This window comes from Poecilia formosa, unplaced genomic scaffold, assembly GCF_000485575.1.
Source record: "Poecilia formosa unplaced genomic scaffold, Poecilia_formosa-5.1.2 Scaffold12, whole genome shotgun sequence".
In the NCBI taxonomy this organism is placed as follows: domain Eukaryota; kingdom Metazoa; phylum Chordata; class Actinopteri; order Cyprinodontiformes; family Poeciliidae; genus Poecilia; species Poecilia formosa.
This window is the reverse complement of record NW_006799951.1, coordinates 3,744,436-3,766,365: the sequence shown is the minus strand read 5'-3', so window position 1 is coordinate 3,766,365 and position 21,930 is coordinate 3,744,436. Positions and strand designations below refer to the sequence as shown.

Genomic DNA, 21,930 nt, shown 5'->3' with positions numbered 1-21,930 from the left:
AGTACTGCTGCCACCTAGTGACTGGAGGCTTATTTATCATTCAAGCACAAATAAAAGACTAAAAATACAAAATAATAATAATAATAAAAACTTCCTGTTTCTGGAGGAGTATTTGAGGAGTTGAATACCTGAAGTAGAGTTAATTCAACTCAGAAGTATTTTGCCTATCTTCTTATTTAAGACAGTCAAATCCACAGCTTACATGTTGAGAGTCCACATTGTCATGAATAAGCATTATCTATGTGTGAATACAAGTTTAACTAAGACTTTGGATGAAAGAGTGTGTTAAATAAGTATAATAATCGTATCAATTAAATAATTAAGTAAGTTAAACACCAGCTTGCCCAAGGTCTCTTGAATTTACTAATAACTAACTACAACTTAAACAAAACTCAACAATCTTTGCTTGCACATGTTCTGAAGAATTTCTGTTTTCACTCCCATCTTGACGCTGCTATTTAGCTGACTTTGTTTTCTTACTGTCTTTTTCAAAATCCACTTTGATCTAATTGGTGTGATTGTTTAAAGGGCGAGGCCACTCTCATCGTCCTCATCTCACTCTCTTTTTCTCGGTGGGCGGGTAGTGGGCGCAGTGACTAAGCCAAGGTTAGCCATCCGCTCGATAATCCACTGAAAGCCCATATCCCTCCTGCCCACCCACCATGATTTTATCACTCAGTAGTATTCTATCATAAGTTAGCAGATAATAATATGAGAGGCCTGATACAGATGAATCGTGCACAAATGTTTCTAACAATTTACCCAGTGGCTTAACCTGTCGTTTGTGGCTGCTCGGTTCCTCGTGCACACACCTCATTTGCTCATATACAGATCTACAGCACTGTTAACATTGATTTTTGCACCTCTTAATGACATTGATTATTTACTTTACAGTGGTTTATTGTGGAAAACTGGCAAAGGCAATACAGTGTTGGCAAGCAAAAGCAACCATGTAGTTAATCCTATTTCAAGGAATGTGTGCAAGCTAGTTTTCAAACTGTCTGGCATTACGCTTGAGGAGTCTTATCTCAGGGCACCAGGAACTATATTCACGTAGACTAAACAGGGAGACAAGGAAATAGGGATGATAGGGAAGTAAAAAAAAACAGGGAAAGAAGCTGGGTATGGAAACCGAGATGCACGTGGAATGGAAAAGAAGACAGGATGCGGTCTATTTTTAGGTCTGCACAACAAAAGAAAGAGTGGGACTCACTATCCCTTCATTTCCCACATTCCTCCTTGGCACGTGCAACAGACACTCGGGACGGCTCTGTGTGCCCAGAATATCAATAGGCGAGAAGCAGCTGGATACTGGCAGGCTGACATCCTTCTGCCTTCTCCTGTCTGCAGAATCGAGACAAGGACTGGGTGTCCGACAGGACTCGCACCCATGCACATCAGAGGACATATCACTCAGTATAGACAATAAACCAATAATGGCAGAGTGTTTGAAGCAAGTGACACTTTAACCGCCGAGTGAGGACATGATGGATGATAGATCATGGTTGAGAACTAAATATATGTGAAGTGATTCAGCCTGAAGAAATCATTAATACAGACTTAAATTGTCCTGTAGATGTTTTCAAAGATCACAGGATAGGAATGATTAAACATTTAGTGGTCCTTATAGTAAGCCAAAATAGAAAAAAAAAAACCTCACAAACAAGATTAAGATTGTTTGAACATGGACAACTTTAAAGATTAAGCTGCCATATCCAGGAAACCAAGGCAGAAAACAAATTGTCTCAATTCATATGCTCATACTGGAAGGCTTTATTAATAGCATATCTTGTCACCTTCACACTGTCGTGTTGTTCAATCTCCACTACTGATAACTTCATGTTCACAGGGGTCTGCTGACACAAGCGAGGAAAGCAATTGCTAACACATCCAGTCAGTTCTCTGCAAGGAACAGAAGGACACTTTTCAGCACATTTGCAAGTATTGTTTGTCTTTTTTGATCCTTTCAAGGGTAGACAGTAATGTTTTTTTTCTTGTTTTTGTACAGAATATTGGTGACATGAATGTTATTCTTCTGACTGGGTTTTACTGGGTGACAATAAGCACTGATATCAACGTGTGACTACTTATTGTTTTTTAGAGTGAACATAGAGTACAGCATGTTAAGTTTGTCTGTTGGAGAAAACAGAACCAGATTGTGTTAAATGGTGTAAAAGTTTTGTTGTTTTGGTTGAAGATTAGATTTGTCTATAGTTATATTGTAGGTGTAAATATCACAGACTGCAAAACAATGATTTAATTACGTATATTTTTGGATAGTACAGGCAGGTATTAAGACTAAAATGCGTAATGTATATACTGGATGAGGCAACTGGATGTAGGGTTTACTAATAACTGGCTTTTTCCTGCTCCTTTGGATGTGCCATTTAACATTAAAGTAGGGCTGTAACAATTCCTCAAATGATTTGAGTACGTTGATTATTAAAATTTCTCAATGCAAATTATCTGCCTCGAAGCTTCATTAAATTATCTTTTACTATTTAGCATACTGTGTTCCACCCAGGTGATTATTATTATTGCGCAACCCTGTCACTTCTGCCTATGAGTTGTCGATGAATGCTAAATTTTCAAATTCGGTTTGTGGCATGTGGGGGGATTTCATTGATTGATAATAATATATTTTTGTCGTTTTTCGGGGGAGCTGCTGTTTTTTGGGAGAGAATTGCGGTGAAGTGCACGTCGGGTGTAGGTATACAGGTGGAGCGGAGACATGCAGACAGAACACAGCGGCTGCTGCAGCTGATGCTTAGCATAGCTTTACAGATGAACCGAAAAATACATTTCCCATCATCTCGGTCACAATAAATGGGTGGCAGATGTTTTTATGTTTGCGACGACGGAGTCAAATTCCATTGCGCCCATGGACACAAAAGCTGTAAATGGCTGGGAAAAGCGATTGTTCATGTATGTATTTGACTGAAGATGAATACATAAGTGTCTTTGTGAGCCTTTGGGCCAATGTTGAAATCCGATATCAATGCTGCTATTATGGCAGCATTAATAGTAAGTACTGATTTACCAATAAAGGATTTGTAAATCACTCGATTAATTGTCAGAATAATTGATAAATTACTCAATGACTAAAATAGTTGTTTACAACAGCCCTACATGAAAAGCATGGTTTGTAATTTTACTACCTTTTTCGTATGTCTTAGTTATTTGAAAGACTGGAGGCTAAACAAAGCAACATTTAATTATTTTTTACCTTAGTAAGTGCTAAAATGCTGTAAGCTGCAATTTCACTTCACAATTTAACGCCATAACTTTGGCCTCTTTTTTCTTTATGAAGTTCCTACTCTTTCCTACTCTGTTGCCTTCACCACACCATCACAACAGTGTCTCTTTCATGATGCCTTTTACAACCATTCCTAGGAGTGTTGCACTGAGAAGTAGCTCCTATGATGAGCTAAGCAGACCTGAGCAATCCCCCTAAAAACAACTTATCAAACCTCCACCCTTAAATCTTAGCTCATGTGACTTCATCTCAAAAAATTTAAATGTAACAATATCAAAGTTGTAGAAAAGTAGCAGATAAAATAACAGAAGCCATATAAAGTATAAACAACCCTACCTTGCATAATATGATCAAGTACAAAAAGAATAAGCCTTTACACTTTGTATCTGTGTACTCATAAGTAAAATATTCTGGAGAAAGATGCTTGAATATTGCTGTGCAGGCTTTCACAGACTGCACAGTCCTCTTTTTGAAATGGGCAGATGTTTGCTAACGCATGCGTATAAACAATCATGCTCTGCCATTTTGCAAGCTAAAGGGGTTCTGGACACATCGTGGACGTGTTATGAGATAATTGTGTTTGACAGACGGCTGGCATTGTGGTCTTGGGAATCTGATCAAAACAGCCACCAGCGAATACCACAGCAGAAACAAAACAGAGGGCAGGAGAAAGCACAACCATTGCACACAGCAGCAGTGTCCACAGGAATGCCATCTCTCAATTAGCAGTTGAGGCACTTTCAGCAGTCAGTGTCTGGGAGCCAAGAGGAATGAAATAATGACAAACAACTAATGAATGTTGTGGTAGAGTTGCTTTGTTTTGGCTGCCGGCTATATTACTCCACAAAGGAAGATAACATGAAATAATGTTTTCAAAGTGAAATTTAGCAACTCTCTAAAGTTGCTATGTTTAGTGATTTTTAAATTTTTTTACTAAATGTTATGAATATACAATAAGGTGTGTGTTAATTTATCGTTTTCATAGCTAATCATTAACTTTCAACACTATTTTTTATGCATTAGATGATTAAATTACAAACAATATATAAAAATATCCCTTTTACTACAGACTAGTGGAAATTTCCAGGATCACAATAAACCAGGTAAATGTTCTCAAGAACCAAGAAGGGAACTGTCTATTTTCATTCACTAAGTCATATTGGCTGCATAGTTCATTTAGTTTGGGATATTTACTCAAAACATAAAAATAATCACCTAAAATCTAGTTTTCTAAAGAAAAAAACTCACAAACACAAACATAAAAAGATTTGAGTGTTTAGGCCTTTAATCTTTGCTGTACAATATGTGTTATGTCTTCAATTTATTGAAGGAAACAAAGGTAATGTGCTCATCTATCTGTGATGTGGACAACATGAATAACTTTCCAGGGTGCCATCATCACTATTATGCCATTGTGGATGCCACAAGAAAAAGAAAACATAAATGTTTCAATGTCAATTGCACCCCAAGATTGCATAATATGCATAAGTTGATATTTATTAGGTTAAAATTTACTGAGTTAAATCAGTTTAAAACATGCAACATTAGGTTTTACTGATGTTGAGCTATTTAAGTGAGTCAGCAGCCCAGCTCCCACTGGAATTTAACTGAAAAAATGTATGGCAAGACATTTGTCTAGATGTGAAAAACAGTTTTTTTTCTAATACCCAGCTCAAAAACAGATTCAGTCAAAATGGCATTTAGGCTCATAGACTAGATTGCATTTTAATATTAACTAACAAACAGTGCAACTGTTAGAATCAGTGGGTTGCAGCTAAGGGTGCATGTAAATACAATTTTAGACCAAAAGTCTGTCTTTTTTTGTAAGATGAAAATGCAGTATGTCTCTACCATTTTCAAATGTACCCTTTGGAGTGATTTGGCTTTTATTATTTCTGCTGTATTGGATATGTGAATTGGCACTCAGTCGTGGCAGGCTAATCGCTGAGACATGATTGCTTCTAGGAAAACAACACCTCATTGTGGAGAGGGTCACCAAGCTGCAGGGGCACAATCAGGCTCGCATTCTCAGTTACAGCCACAGTCCATTTGGACGGAAAACGCTATGTCCAATGGTTGTTTGTTTAGGGAAAGCTCCCAATAAAGCTGTGAGTCACAAGTGAATCACTTCACACAGGAGGACAGATTACTGTACTCCAGCAGAGTCTAAATGCATTCCTCTCTTTTTCTGTATGTGAGGATAAAAGCTGACTGGAGAGGCACGGGGCTCTGATGACTTCAAAGAGAGGCGAGGGATCTGAGAGGAGGGGGACACGGTGATGGAGGGGTAGATGGATGCTTCTGTGGGAGTGGAGGGCGAGAGTGCACACGTGTGTTGGGCACAGCGTGAGAGAAACAAAGAGAGAAAGTTAGTGTGATCTTTTCAGTATTTGAGAAACATCAAAGACCTGAAATGGAACAAAAGAGGGCATGAAGGTGGGAGGGGGGCAGAGTGTGACGGGGCGGAGGGGGATAAAAGAGACAGAAATGAGAGTGTGAATGCCAGTGACAAACAGACAGTGATGAAAACTGGGAAGGCAAATTTGTGAGTGAGAGAAGTGTCTTTACAAGCTCGGGAAGACAGACATATCTAAATACCAAGAACTTGCTTTGAGTGTGATATTGAGTGAAGATTTCTCTTTTTTCCGGTTTCATAAAGACTTGCTGCGCAATTGTCATTATATGGCAAGCTCAGAATCTCTGGAATACAGAAAAAAATAAAATAAAAAATGCCATACACTCATTTAAAGCTACGTCTATGCAGTTGCTTTCAGAACAGTTAAGATATATACCTGGAAACTATGAGGGAGACAACACACCAAGCTTCTACAATAAACAGACACAACACCATAAACATCAAGGCATAGAGGCAAGCAGGCAAGTGGGAATTTATACACTGTTGACGGTGTGTGGGAAGGAGCAAAGCTTCACAAGAAGTGACTGGATGGTGTGTTAGAAGTGGAGACTGCATGGGCACGGTTTGGCTGCAGATGGTGTGTGCTGTAATGAAGGAGTAAGGCAAGTGGGGACAGAGTTATAAACAAGGAGAGAGCAAGAACTTATTATCAGTATCTTTATGTGAATAGTGAATATACAGACAGTGTGCACTTAATGTGAAGAGGTGAATTTAAAATACCACTGTACATTGTATAAAGTTGTTTTTATTTCTTTCTTTTTTTCAGACCTACTGTGTCTGTGCTCGTTAAGACCATCATGACAGAGCTTGCAGTTAGCAGATCTGGTTCAGGGCACTTCTATAATCTTTTAGAAAATGTTCAAGTTGAAATAACGATTAGACTAAGGCGATGTCTGAGTCAGCCTCTATCTGAATGCACAAGCTTCCTTACACCGTTACGTAACCCTGACAGACACGCCTAAAGAGTCCAGCTGTGGGAGACGTATTTAGCTGGAATGGCTTAAAGCAAGTAGCAGCTCACTTTCGTTACAGAGCTGTTGTGCTCTTTCAAGTCTGGATGAAGCTTTAAAGACGTTTTCTCTGCAGACACACACTATTGGGTAAATGGGAGCGAATATCTGGGTTCAGTATGTTGCCCAAGGACACTGACACGCCCGAGTGCCGAGGGTCGATCTGCTCAAGTGTTCATAAGCATGACTGGTAAGCCAACATTCAAAAAGTGTCATGTGAAAATATTAATACCTTTTGAAAGCTTTGAACATTTTTTTTTTCAAAATAAAACTATTAAAAGTGGGGTGTGCATTTGTATTCAGCTCATGTGACTGAACACTTTGTATACTTTTTTATGCAAGCCATTGTGCTATAGGTTTTCCATTTCCGGATGATAAATAGAATAGCTTGAAGCTTAAGATGTTGTTTTATAGTCTAGTCCTGATGTAACTTCTCCATAACTCTATCCCTGATCAGCTCGCTGTGTTTCTTGGTCTTTGTGATGCTAGATGTTCATTAATGTTCTTAAATTAATCTCTGAGGCCTTTACAGAAAACGTTTATACTGAAACAAATGAGGTAACTCCTGAACTCTCGGGTTATGCTGACTTTTATTTACAGTATTAGAGTAATACAATATACAAATCCACATAATGTTGTGATATTTTCTACTTGAAGTATCATCTTCCTGCCACACTTATTCTACTAATTTGTGTTAGTCTGTCAAATGAAATCCAGATAAAACACTTTAAGGTTTGGGGCTGTAATGTGACAAAATGTGAAAAATATTTAGGAGTTATAGAGCTGTGTGAATCCTCGGTTATCATGGCTCTCCTCAGCCAGATATGCTTAAAAACTTACAGGTTTGAACTACAAGAAAGACTGACATAATATGGAAAAGGTCATTTAAAAACGTTTTGGTTGAATTAAAAAAACGCTCTGAGAATTTCTCGATGTAATCTGTGTCAAAAAAAATACTTCTAAACGTAGTTAGCAACATATTTCATTGCTCGCATATCAGCATGTAATATAAAAATTGTCACGATCCTTGTTTTTCTGTAGTTATTTTGGGGTTTTCTGTGTTTAGTCCTGTTTCCCTGAGTCTCTGTGTTGTCCTCTCAGCCCTTGATTGTTCCCAGGTGTGTCTCGTTCCCTTGATTACCCCGTGTGTATTTAAGTCCACCTGTTGTTTTTGTCTCTTGTCGGATCTGTCATTTTTCTGCTTGCCACCACAGTCGTACTGTTAAGTCCTGTGTTGGTTCCGCTCTCGTTTTCAGTCCGTTCTTCTTTCAGTTGCTACTGGTAATTAGCTGTGTGCTAACAACTCTCTGCCGTGCCGCCTGTATTGGACTGTCTGAGCTCTCTTCATTAAATCCATCATTTCTCTCACAACCTGAGTCTCTGCGTCTCTCTCCTCACCACCTCTCAACCACCACACATGACAAAAATGTTTTTCCGTTTCCTAACTTTATAACTTGCTTTTGTTTCATTACTAGGTAATGTTTGAAAGTCAATTGTTTTCATTTAAACTTTACATTGAAACAGGCTTCTTTAGAAACAGGCTTGTAATGGCATACAGTATTAAAATAATTCTCCGCAAATGGTTTCGGATTGTCACTTTAACAGCTCTGGCTCGCAGCCAGGGATCATTTATAACTTCAACCAAAACAAGTTGAAGCGTTTCAGGAGTTGTTTTTGCTAAATGAGAAAAAGAGGAAGTATTAAGATACAGAGTAACAGTTAAAATATGGAGCTGATAATGTCATTTTATCTATTATTCTTTCGCTGCCAAGCTTTATGTGTATTCATGGGATTTTAATATTGCCTTGAAGGAACAAATTAAAACAAGAAGGAAACAACCCAAATAAACCGTCATCTACTCTACAATCTGGTGGCATATTGAAACCCTCAAGTCAAATATGGTATTTAAATGTCACTGTTTAGAGTTTTTTTTTAATTCCCCAAAGCACTCCGTCTTCTGCACCTGTCTCTCTGAAAAGGTTTGGCTTTGCATATTCAATTTCTTTCCACTGTAAAAAAATATCTGACAAAGTAGCCATGGGGTAAAATCTGAAATGGTAGTCTGATTATTATTCTTCTAGAGGATTTGGTTTAAATCCTATCTATTTAAACTATGTTTATTTGTTAGTCCTCAAATCATGAAACTCACGCCGTTTCAGTTTCTCCCATCCTTATATCTACTGGCGTACCTCAAGGCTATGTGCTCGAGCCTCTCCGGATCTCGTTACTTAAATCAAATCACATCCAGGTTCTCTGGCAACATCCCAAAAGCTAATGGGGTCAACAACAAAAAATTCTGTTTTTCTTGATATTTCATCTGTTGCTCTTACCAACCAGGTTAAAAGTCTGGGTTTATTCTTAACATCATTGTAATCCAACATACACAATTTCGTGCAATCACTTTGCTTCCATTTACAGACTATTCTACATCTGCACCCTTTTCTCACATCCAAGAGAGCCACCATTCTGGTAACCTCTGGTTGCATTCTGTTATGGTTATTCTAACCATTCACAGATTCAAACCTCCCAAAGTTTCCCAGAATACCTTCAACCACATTGCCCAGTGTCTAACAGCAGCTTTACTCGCTCTCTGCATCAGTTATAGTCATTTATAAAATTTTACTTCTCACCTTCATGGCTGCCAGCAACTTTGCCCCCTCTGTGTCTTCCTAAGCACATTCATACTAAGATACACAGTGATACTAGCAGGTCTGCAATCAATCTCACCCCATCTGCCAGCTTAATTGTCCACTACAAAAATGGCCGTAGCGGACAAGCTGCTCGGCTTCTCGCCACAGGAACTCTGAGCAATTCTGATTTGCTCAACTCCTTCAAACCCCTAAGGTTCCTGAACTAACCTTTTCAGGCCAGACATTAAAGCCCGGGGCTGAAACAACCTCACTGTTTCTCATTTTTACCTGCACATTATAAATTTTTCCTCTCTCAGGCCTCTTGAATTAGAAAAAAAGTTGCAAACATGATGCTTCATTTTTTTTAAAACTCTGTGATCATAACTTTTTTCTCGAGTTTTTATTAAGATCCTTATCTTCTAAAATCCTTGACAGCCTCTTAATCAGTCCTTTGCTGATGTAACTTATCTCATAATAAGGTAAGTTATGTTTGTAAATATATGATTCTGTGTCAAACAGACAAATCAGATTTTAGTGTAGGATTTGAGACTGGAAATCATGGATTTGAAAGATTAAAGAATCCCAGTTTGAGATTGACAGTTTTCATACCCATGCAAATGACAACAAGGTTTTCTAAGATATTCTAGCTAAATTGTAGTAAGAATATGGTGTCATCAGCCAAGTTATCATTTCTTCCAGAAAAAATAACATAACTCCTAGGGACTGTAGCTCAGGTTAGTGATGTCAACCATTAATCCACCTCTAATCATCTGTTTTCTCAAAAACATGGAGAACATGCATATCTACATACATTCAAAGCAAAAAATCACCTGGCTCACAATCTGACACACAAAGCGCTCCACTTGATACAAAGATCTCTCTCTGATCTGCCAATTATGGATCATTCCACCTCAAGCTCCCATTTTCTCTTGGTCTTTGTGATCTTCTGATTGCTCACCAAGGGAGAAAAGCTTTACAAGAACCCTCAAATCTGGCTCTTAACTGAGAAAACGCTGAAAATGTATTCAGTTCCCTCCGCTTTATGAGTCATAAACGCTGTGGGATGGTTTGGAAATTGTGTTGATAACATGGAAGGCTGATGAAGCAGGTGTTCAATGGATGCAGATTGAAAATACAAAGGAAGTGCCCTTCAACGAGATTTTTAACCGTCTTAATCAAGAGTCTAGGTCATGATACCTGAGCAACATTTAAAAAAAATAAATAAAATCCAACACAAGCTAATCTGAAATTGTAATAAAACGTAACAATGTGAACTCTTTTTTTTTTTTTCACAGAATCATGCATACGTATCAATTTATATAATCCTCGAAGATTTGCAGCTATTGTACATTTAATAAGTTTATTGGGCTGTGTTGTAGTGATACTGAGGAGATTGAGGGTTTTGTCTATGCAAAACAATCTCTTTTCCACATTAACCTAATCAATTGACAAATCAATTTATGACTCGATGACTCGGTTTGTCTTCTCTGTTTGTTCAGTGCCTCATTACTTACACTCACTGATGGGACAACAAATCTAATCATAAAAACATGAACACGTTTGTTACTTTAACTTTCTATGTCTATTGTAGCTAAATGTTGTAAGTGGTTCCAATCGCTCAGCTTTGAACACACAAAGTGAAAAATAATGGTACCAGACTCACAACACACACATACACACACATGCAAAAATAAAAAATGATATGATATGAACATATTTTACAGGATTATATTTGTGTTATTTTCTTTTTGGCCTCAAACACCAATATTTAGCTTTAGTCTTTCATAACTAGTGGTTCTACCTATTACTAGTGATAATGTTGCTGGATAAATCGTTATGCCGTCTTCATAAAAGTTACCCCTTGCCTACCTAGATCTATCCCAAGGTAATTTATATAAACAGAAAAGAAGAACTGGTCCCTCATCTTAACGTCTCGATTATGTAGTTATGTATAGACATGCTCTTGATTGTCTCAGTTTGGTAGCTTAAAAACACAAGTCAGTACAATTTGACAAACTTGGCTACAAAAACCAGAGCACAGCAATCACATCACGTTTGTTTATATCTGTGAAAAACAGTTATCTAAATAACTATCTGCAGACAGAAATAATTAGAACAATGATAATGTGTTTTTATTCATTTATGACATTAAAGACAGTTTTTTTGAACGGAGGACGGTCTGAAAGTGGAGGTAAGCATCTGGATTTTTTTCATAGCCTCTGCACAGAAAATTTAATATTGAAAATGATGCAACATTAGCAGTACAGCCATAACGTGTCACATTTTATTTGTTCATGTAAAGTGGAAGCAATGGCATGACTACACAACATGCTGATGATTTGAGGCATATTTCCCTTGGGGTCTGGTTAATTTTCCACCAATTATTGCAAAGGAGTGAAACAAAAAGTCACAATAATGACATGAGTAAAGCTGTGTATTTTGATAACGTCAGGCCTAAAAAAAAATAAATAAAATAAAAACATTTTTTACTTATTTCATTATTTAACAGGGTTAATTGTCCAGCACAAGTATTATCTACTCTTTCAGGCATAGTTGTTATTGGCTGAACAATACAACACAGACAGCAAGTTCTTTAAAAATGCTATCCATTAGCGTATTTTCTCATAAAACACAGAAGGGTATTGAAATAGGAGTTTCCAAATGCGGCATTTCACAAAATCCAAAACACAATGCATTTAAACAAAGGCTGCAGAGAAACACTCAATCATGCTTTGTGTGTATCTGGGTCACTGGCATCACAAGACGCACAAATCAACCTGAAAAACTCCCGTTTGTGAAACGCATGGAGGACGAGCAACTTTTGACAGATATCAACAGATTCTGAAACAAGAAAAATAGATATATTCAACATAGAACTTATTTACGCCACATATTTGGAATAAGTTTCAACATATAATTCTTGAGACATATCTGTCTTCAAATTATTAATGGTATACTCTGAAGGCAATGTAATTGTTTTGTTTTGAATTTATATTGAACTATGTTTGCCTTTTGTTGGTATGGTTTTCAAAAAAGTTTTTTTTAAATTAAATTATGTAATAGATATTTTTGTTTGTTCTTCCATTTAACTTTTCTGCTTTTGTTTTTAACTCGAAAGAGTTATAAATGATCTTTATGGTACCATTTTTAGCTCCCTGGAACAACAGATTCCTTATCTCAGTGGGTCTTTGATTAAATAGATCTTAATTACATAATTATTTTAAGCTAACTAGCAAAAAAATATTAAAACTGATCAGAATATGTTGCTCTATAGGTTGCTTTCTAAAGCATGTTTATTGATTTTCCATAAACTCAAGGTAGAAGCTTTAAAAATTTACGATTATAACGTTAGTTTCCTAAGCAAAATGCAAGACACTACTCAACTGGGTCCACTAACTGCAACATTAAAAACTTATAATACCCTGTGTTTTTACCGGAAGAAAATGGAACAAGACTAATAAATACAGCACGTGCAGGATTAATGGCTCTGGACAAATATAGAATCCAAACTGGCAGCTGGAGGACCAATTACTGGATACCCTACGGCAGCTCAGATGTAAGTAAGAATGGGCTGATGTCTCAGCTGTCAGTTAGCAAGCCACCGAGGATGATCAGATTCTAATTTACTGCAAAAAATATGCCAAGCCTAATAATCTATTCTGTTTTGTTTTGAGTCTTTGAATAATGCGTTTCCCAAGAGCTAAAATTAACTTTTTGTGTAAGCAACGTCGATTGACATTAACTTATATCTGAGTTGACTGAAACGTTGTTAAAAGTATTACATTTCTAGTAATAGTAACATTTGACAAACAACAAATAGCTGAATAAACAATTTTAGAAGATTTAACATCAAGAATTATCTCAGGTTTTTACTTTTGCAACCAAAACTGACGAGCCAAAAAAAAAAAATCCAGACAGGTACTCTGAAAAGAGGATCTGATAATTAGAACGTTGGAAACTTCCTTTACTTGATTACGAATGCACATGTGTGCTCACACACAGACACGTACATGCAAAGACACAGACGTAATCACAGACGCACGCACAAAGTGAGAGAGGATGTTCCTGCTTCATGCTGAGTGGCTGTGAACCAAAGCTGTTTTAGGCTTGCATAAAAAATTCACAACTCTCTCTTAGCAACATTCGCCCTACATACAGCACTCACACACATCGCAGCGTTATTTATGGTGCTCGCATAAAACGACCCATAAAAAGGACAACTTGGCATGACTTAACATTAAAAGAGGCTTTAAATGGTAAGTAATGGGGAACAGCATCATATATTCAGGTATTAAATCCAGTCGATGCCAACTATTTTGACATTTTTTCTTCTAAAAATTTAGGGGACTTCAAGTTTATTGTTTCACTTGACACTGTTGGGGGATTAATTTTTCAGAATTGCCAGTCCTTCAAAGAGAGATTCAGCTCAAAGCCGTATTTGTTTATTTATCTGTACTACTCTTTTTTTTCAGACTGCCTAAGTGCATTCAAGCAATTCTCATTTGTCCTCCATGCATACTGACATCTGTGCACTCATCTCCTCTGCAAGCAGGTCAACATCCAAGCACACACACACACATATCAATTTTCATTAGACATTAATGACAGGAGTAGAGGAATGGACGAAGCAGGGAGAGAAAGAAAGACTGAGAAAGTGAACAGATGTAGTTATGCTCCCTGTGGAAAGACTATCAAACCACTATCTGCTGTCCTCAACCATAAAGCTCCCTCTGCTCATATTACATAACACATCCGCTACTATGCTGTATTCACACATCACCAGATACGTAGTAGATGTGGCTCGTTGCTCTCTATCAATGTTTCTTGCAGTGTTTTCGGTGCGTACTTATGATATTGATGTGCCGGAGGTCTGAGCAGCAAAGCAGGGCCCTGAAAGTGTGTTTCCCACTTGAGAATTCACCTCGTCTCATTGTGGGTTGCATCACCTCTGCCAAGCTATCTCCATCTGAAAAGTCTTCGGAGCACCTGTTCGTCTTGGCAGCATCCGCGTGTCTGCAGAGAGTGTTTGTCCAATTGCAGTTTCAGTTAAGCCCACTCCAGTGTTATGATTTTGTGCTTAATGTCTTTCAGTCTGTTGTGTCGGAGGGAGAGGTGGGGGAAACACCGAGCGGTGGCCATTTGAATGCATGTGTTAAGGAGGAAAACAGACAGTGAATGGATTGATTTAAAACAATTAGTGTTGTACAAAAACCTTGTACTGGTACAAAAAAAGATAAAAATGCAACAGTTGAATCCGTCACTATTATTATGTAGTTTTGCAATCAGTTGAGATAATTGTGACAATTTTTATGTCAATATCAGCCTTCAGTCACTTGCAGCAAAAGAACATAGTGCAACTAAAGTTGACAGTGTGAACTTAATGACTTGACAGATGGAACTTATCACCTTAACTGGTGTTATGTTGTTGCACCAGGCATAAGACAGAGACTTTCAAAATAAATAATTTATTAATTTTCAATCTAGTTACAGCAACAAACTTAAATGCATTTTATTGGCATTTTATATCATAAAAATGTGTATGCGTGCTTATTTTTAGCCCTCTTTAATCTAAAAAACCTAAATAAAATGTTGTGCACTTCACTGCCTTCAGATGTCATCGAATTATTACGTATATTACCTTTAAAAAGCGTGGAATGCACACACATTCAACCCTTTCTGAGTTTAAACTTTGTAGGACCAGCAAAGCTTTCGGGATATCGGGCATCACCATCCAGTGACTGAAACTTTTCCCCATTTTTCTCTGCAGTATGACTTAAGCTCAGTTAAGCTGGATGTAGAGCATCAAAGAAATGACCCTGTTCAAGTCTTGCTTAAAAGTCGCAGCCGGTTTTAGTGTAAGAACTTCAATTGGGGCCATTTTACCACATGAATATACTTTGATATACACTACAACTAGGCCTGTCGCGATAAACGATAAATCAATTAATCGCACGATAAATTAAACCTATCTACCTCATTTTAATTATCGGCTTTATCATCTCTTCCTGTCTATTTTTCTTTCTGTTGATGGCACTGAATGAAAATAGGCTCAACTCCGGTGCTCTTCCTTAGTGTAATGTCCAGTGCACACTACACGAGTTGTTGGCGGACTGTCGGTAGTCTTACTGGGAGGTGAACCTCCAGCCTCTAAAGTCTCAAGTCTTTAGAGGCATCCGAAAGGTTTTCTTACTGCATTACCCTGTGTTTAGCTCCATCTATCTTCCCATCAACACTGATCAGCTTTCCTGTTGCTGCTGAGAAAAAAAAGTCTTCCCCATAGCAGGATTCTTGGAGCAGATGGTGTGCTCAGTGTGATCTGCAGTGTTATTTTTTCCGCCACGCAAAACATTCGGATTGGTTACATAGTTACATTTTAGTCATGTCTGACCAGAGCACCTTCTTCCACATGTTTATCATCATCTCCACATGTTACTTGAACAACAGAATATTTTAAGGAGAAACAAAAAAGGCTTTCTTTTACCAAAAGCTTTGTCACTCTTCCTTAAAGGACAAAATTTGTGCCGTGATTAATTACTGGTTGTCTTGTCAACAGATTCTTTCACCTTAGGTGCAGGTCCTCCAGAGATGCCGCGGACTTCTTGCCAGATTTCATCTCTCTGCTGTTGTTCATGATGCTGCTTCTTTACTTGTGTTCACAAAAAACCTCTGAGGTCTTAATTTGAAAAATATGGAGATTAAATTACACGCAGCAAAGCTGTTTTCTAAACAGGTGACTTCTGAAGTTAACTGGTCATAATAGGTTTTATTTAGGGATATCAGATTAGACAGTGGCTGACTATATATATATATATATATATATACACACACACACACACACACACACTATAGTTTCTGGTCTCTTACTCTATTTTGTCAGTCTGAAAAACTTAAATATTATCTGACATTGCAAAACTATAATTAAAAAATAATATAAAATTCAATCGCAGTCTTATTATGCAGGGTTAGCCTCAATTTTGCTTCTTTGCACATCGACTCAACTGCACAATTAAAAAGTGCGAGGAGTGCAGATCAATAGAGAGACAAAATAAGAAACATAACATGTATCTATATATCTGGACCTCAAGTCAATATTCATTCAGGATGCAGTCAGAACCTCATGACTTTGTATATTTTAATAGTGTGTATTGTAGGCAAATTGTAACAACAGTCTTCCTATAGAGGCGTCGTATATCCCAAACTGACTAAATTAATTCCATCAAACCAGTCTCCTCAAATCCAGCCTCTGAAACTTTTGACCTCTAAAACAGCAAGCGCTTGCTATTGCGACAAACACAGCGACACTTCTTGTCCCACACTGGCATAGAGATTGTTTAACACAGTGTGAGTGCCTTAAAAAAAAACAAAAAGCCTGTCAGTCTATATTATCATGCTAAGTGCATCCTCTTCCCATTGTGCGGGAGCATTTTTTGATGAGAAAATAGAAAGAAAGAAATCCAATCATTGCTTGAGTCACCCACAAGTAAAGGGAGCAAATGATCACCTCATTGGGCCATCTAAGAGTGAAGTAAAACAGGCAATTATATCCTCATACACAACCACTCCTGCTGGTATTCAATACATGTGCAGGTCGCCATCAGCTCTAATCCATTGGCACTTAAGTATGAGGCATTGGCTTTTATTTGCCAGAGACACACAGCATGCTTTACATTAGGAGATCAGGAAAAAAAAAAAATTCCAATCATCACACAAAGACAATGCCACTGGGGAACTAAAACCCCTCCCGGTTAAAGCAAAAGCAATTTTCTAAATGGCTTATTTGTAGGTTAATCTTAAATCTAGCTTTACAGCTTTTGTACAGCGGGGAGAAAAATTTGCAAACATGCAAACGCCTTCAAGAAGTACTGTAAGTAATCTCCTAAATATAGTATAAATAAATATATATATATATATATATATAAATAAAGCAACTGCATTTGGCTGTCATGGTTTGAGTAAACAAATGTTATCTTCCATGCAGATTAAAATCTCATTAATTTGTTCAGTGTTGGAGCAGTGCCGGATTAAGGTGTCTCAGCAGTGAGGCCATTTCACTCTCTCTGCTACTTTTAATTACCTAATGTAGCAACATATTTAACAGTGAAGAAATACATGACTTTCAGTGTAATAAGAAATGTTTTAATTCCCTTTGACTTCCTTTCTGTTCTCTTAATGTCAGCATAACAGGGGAAAAAGACATTGTCCAATATTATCCAATGATTCAAGTGGAAAATATGGAAAATATGTGTATGTATTTAGGTAACTGCTGGCCATGTAATACATGCAGAGGCAGTTTTTCTTTATTTCTTTTTTTTATTTTAGAAATATAGCAGACTGCTTAGGGCACCAGTCTGTCTAGGGGGGAGGCTCTGTGAGCTACAGAGTGAGCCCCTCCTTGTAAAGAGTGGCAGCGCTGTAATGCAATAGAGAGCATTTCACGGCTGGCAAATGATGCCCAATTCGATGTCTGACTTGAGATTCCACATTCATGCTTAATTAAAGGGTGAATCCACTGTTTTTAAGAAATCTGGACTGCATTTCATCAAAAACTAAAACTGGCCAAACTGAACAGGATTTTTCTACAGTGCACAGATACTCTTAAAACAAAATTTAAGACGTATGAAACCTTTACGTCATTAGTTAACCCGCAAGAAAAAAATCACAATGTGACAACCATACAAGTATGTTATATATTTCTGGATTTCCATATCAACACAACTGTACGACAACATCTCCTGTGTCTTATGTTCCGATACAAGCATCTGCAGTTTCTATGCCACAGCTCATTATCAAGCAAAATTGATGCCAGAGAGTCATGCATGCTCACACAAGAGTGAGCTAAAAATAGCGCCAGTCTTACCTTTCTGTACACTATCATGTTGGGGGATTCATCCGCCACCCCGTTGGTCCCCTGCCCGCTGATGTTGGTCTGTGCCATGATCCTTTGAGTAAATCTGCCACGGGAAATGTCAGGAGCTCCTGTTGTAGACAGACAGGGATATTTTGGCCCATCAGAGAAACAATGCAGCAGCAGCCGACCAAACGTGACTCGTGCCTACCTTTGGCAAGACGGGAATCATAAACAATGCTTGTGGGCTGGATCATGTTTCAACACATTTGACATTTTAACATGAATTGTGAAGGTGAAGACCCTCAGACATCGGCAACCCATATGTTCTAGGCACTGGCTGATATGAGGTGGGATAACCGGAGGTAAAAATGCCCCAATTTCACAGTGTTTGCACAAAATCGCATACCATGATAAGAACTTGTATTTAAAACAGAAAAGCATTACGTCTTTTTATAGTTGCTAAAATAAAAAAATAAAAAAGCACAGTTGTGCCAATCCACTTTTTTCACTTTTGATACTGATACATGTATCTTAGGTTCAGCATCGGCAAAAATAGAACTTACAAAGAAAGAAAGAGAAAAAAAAACATAAATGTATTAAATGGCAAATTTATTTTATAACTACACTTTTAGAGCACTCTTAAATATACCAATAGCTTAACACTCTAGGTCAAACATTTAAAAACAACACAACTTTAATTTGTTCGGTCAGTGCAATTCGTATAGCAGCAAATGTCAAACCAATCATAAAGAAATTGACAAAAACAACAGGCTACCTTGGTCAAACATGCAAAAAATTAACAGCAACAATCCGTTTTTCAAATGGTTCAGAAAGTGCAATTAGTTATTCTAAACATGATGTAAAAGAAATAGCATGACCTGTCTCAGAGCACAAAGAATAGAAATAGACGGAATAGATCTGTCCTCATTTATCAAGCGCATTGTCACGATAACTGATCTATTTTTCTTTTTTTCTTTTTTTTCGGGACTGATCCAGATATAAATATTGGATCGGTACATCTCTAGCTAATATGAATCGTTAATTAGTTGTGTTATCTGCTCAGGTAGCCAGTCTGCAGTTTTTTGCAAATGTTGCTCTTACTTAGTTAAATTATGTTTTAACCCCAACTCAGCAAACTGGTCCGTTTTACTCCCTTAGTGTTAGGGAAATATGCAGAAGCCTTGCATTAGCGAGCTGAACGGTAGTGCAGAACAACAGGTGGGGAAGAGGCAGCAGTGCATTACTTCATAGTACATATGAGTACATTACTCTGGGACTTTTTCCAGCATCTCTTTCAAAGGACATGAAGTTACAGACATATGGAAAAGATGAATTCAAGACAATTAAATAAAACATAATATACCTTATAAATACTGGAAACTGACAATGCTTCAATGACACCGTTTCAGAAAATGTGTCAGAAAATGATTTTATACAAAGCCCTGCTTGGTAAATAGAGACAGTGGTTAAAGTTCTCTGTGGGCAGGACAAAAGTTCACCCTAAAATAATTGTTGTATCGGCCACTGTTTCATATGGACTCGTTTTCTGCGTTAGTCTGAAACAGAAACATTTCATTTGTAATTAGAGATTACATTGACTGGATGTTTGCAATGGAAAGATGAGGAACGATAAGGTGAGACAAAGACCCTAACAACAGTAAAACACACCGTCCCTAGAGGAGGTATCATACTCTACAGCGCAGCTTGGAAACATCCATTTGAGTGGGGCAGCCATTGTCAAAATGAGTAAGACTTTGCAAAATCATCTGCAGCGTTGTTATTCTGCCCTCCCATTGACACACTCACGGTATCCTTGTGAGATGTAGTCTGCAGAAAGAGCCACCTTGTAACATTCAAAGAGCGAAGTCATGCGACCTGCTTTTTTACCGTGAGGCCATAGAGTGGTGCCGTATTGGGCTTTTACTACAAAGTGTCGATGCCCTTTCAGCACTACGGACAGCAACCGTAAAATAACACCCGCGTCCCGTCATTATCCGCTCCCCCTCGACCAACGCGTGAATACAGTTGGAACCACGATCACCGAAGGAGAAGAGACAGAAGGAGAGGACAAGAGGGGAGAGAAGAGGGAGAGGCTTACCTGAAAAACAAGCTGCCCGCTTTAGGACGCCTGAATCCCGGCAGGGTTGGAAGCCTGGTCCTTCAAGTTCAGTGTGTCAACTGGCGGACATAGGAATGTGAGGGGTGTGCATTGGCAGCGGGAAGAAGCAAACATTCGGCGGACGCTCGGTGTGTGGTTCAGTTCAGGCTCGGGCTCTGCTCTCGTCCCCTCGAAACGATGCTCAGAAGAGCGGGCGCGTCGCCGCGGAGCGCCGCGAGCGCGCATCGATCTGTGTGACCAATGGCGTGTGAGGAATAAATTACAACCTGTTTTGGAGGCGTGAGGCTATTTTTCTGGCACAAAATGTGACTGTTATTAACTGCAGTGATAGCGCTGACAGTCAAAGGTCCTTTAGCGATAGAAATAGACTACTTGTAACATGTTAAAGAAGGCTAAAAGGGTTCATGGAAACTATAGTGGAGCTGCAGCAATTTACGTCCCAGCCGGTAGTGATATTAGTCGGTTAGTCCACAAAGCCGGCCTTTATTTATGGTGGTAAGAAGAAGGGCATTAAAAAAATCAATTTAAGGTTTGCCTAAAGCCATGTAGAGGAAGAAGGTGCACAGGAATATGTGAAAGACTTAATTTTTGGTCTTTGCATTATCATTGAATCACCTTCATCCCACGGTGGTGGCACGACCATGCTGTGGGAATGTCTTTTAACAGCATGGACAAAGAGGCTGGCCATATTTTATAGATAGCTCAAAGTAGGTAGATAGATACAGGGCAAGCCTAGACGAAATGAGACTGCAAAAGTCTTGAGATTTTTACCTTCCAGCAGGACAATAAATGTTAAAATGGAACGCTTCTGATCAAAACTTATACATGTGCTAAAATGGTTCAGGTAAATCCAAACTGTATGTACAACTGACAAAAAGCATAATGAAAATTTGGAGATGTCTTAGGTTTGTACCCATTTTTTTCCAAAAAATAACCAAGTCTTCAAATATGGAAAGCTGATAGTTTAATGTTAGGTCTGTCATCTTGTGGGATTGTTAGTCTTCTTTTTAGATCCAAGTAAATAAATTCCAGGCTGCTACCAACAGACTCTAAAGATCCAATTTAAAATTGATTCTTTGCTAAGCTGTCTGTTGTCTGTGTGTGGACAAAACACTGCTGCAAAATCAATGATTTGATGTTGGTTGGGTTTCCTTAGAGGGAAATGTTTGTTTCCCCTCAATTGGTTTTTTTTTAAAAAAAGAAAGAAAGAAAAAAGAACAGAACCTCACTGCACTTTGTCATAAGAAGGATCAAACTGAAAAGCGTGCAATTGAATTTTATTCTGTCTGTGTGCTTTCGCTGATTTGAATATTTAATATTAATTCAATGCATAATTTGGACTGTTTTGTTTTGCAAAGTGCCTTGAGATGACACTTATCATGAATTGGTGCTAAATAAAGAACTTGAATTTAACTGTCTTATAAAGGTAAGAGGGGGATGTTTTTCATTAAATGTTTGTACACAGGATTATTAAAATATTATGGAGCCAAAATAACTTTTCATCCTCTGATAATATTATCATGCTGAGTTGTTTTCAGGACCTAAAACCTAGGAAAGATAAATTGCTAATTTTAAATGTACAAGGATTAAAAACTCAGTTGAAACAAAATAAAAAGGATGCATGGTGGCTTCACAGACATAAAATAATACT

At 37.9% G+C, this 21,930-nt stretch overlaps 1 protein-coding gene across 2 annotated transcripts in view; it reads right to left on the bottom strand.

Annotated features, from left to right (window-relative positions):
• The window catches only part of LOC103133600 (regulator of G protein signaling 7), a 54,450-nt gene extending 33,971 nt beyond the window's left edge, over window positions 1–20,479 (bottom strand). For both annotated transcript variants that reach the window (XM_016668002.1, XM_007545412.2), the window contains exons 1-2: window positions 20,259–20,479; window positions 18,170–18,288 (exon numbers count right to left, since the gene is read on the bottom strand). In XM_016668002.1, coding sequence (XP_016523488.1) covers window positions 18,170–18,247 — 78 coding nt within the window. In that variant the 5' untranslated portion in view covers window positions 18,248–18,288; window positions 20,259–20,479. The remainder of the gene's footprint in view (window positions 1–18,169; window positions 18,289–20,258) is intronic.
• Window positions 20,480–21,930: the final 1,451 nt, after the last annotated feature.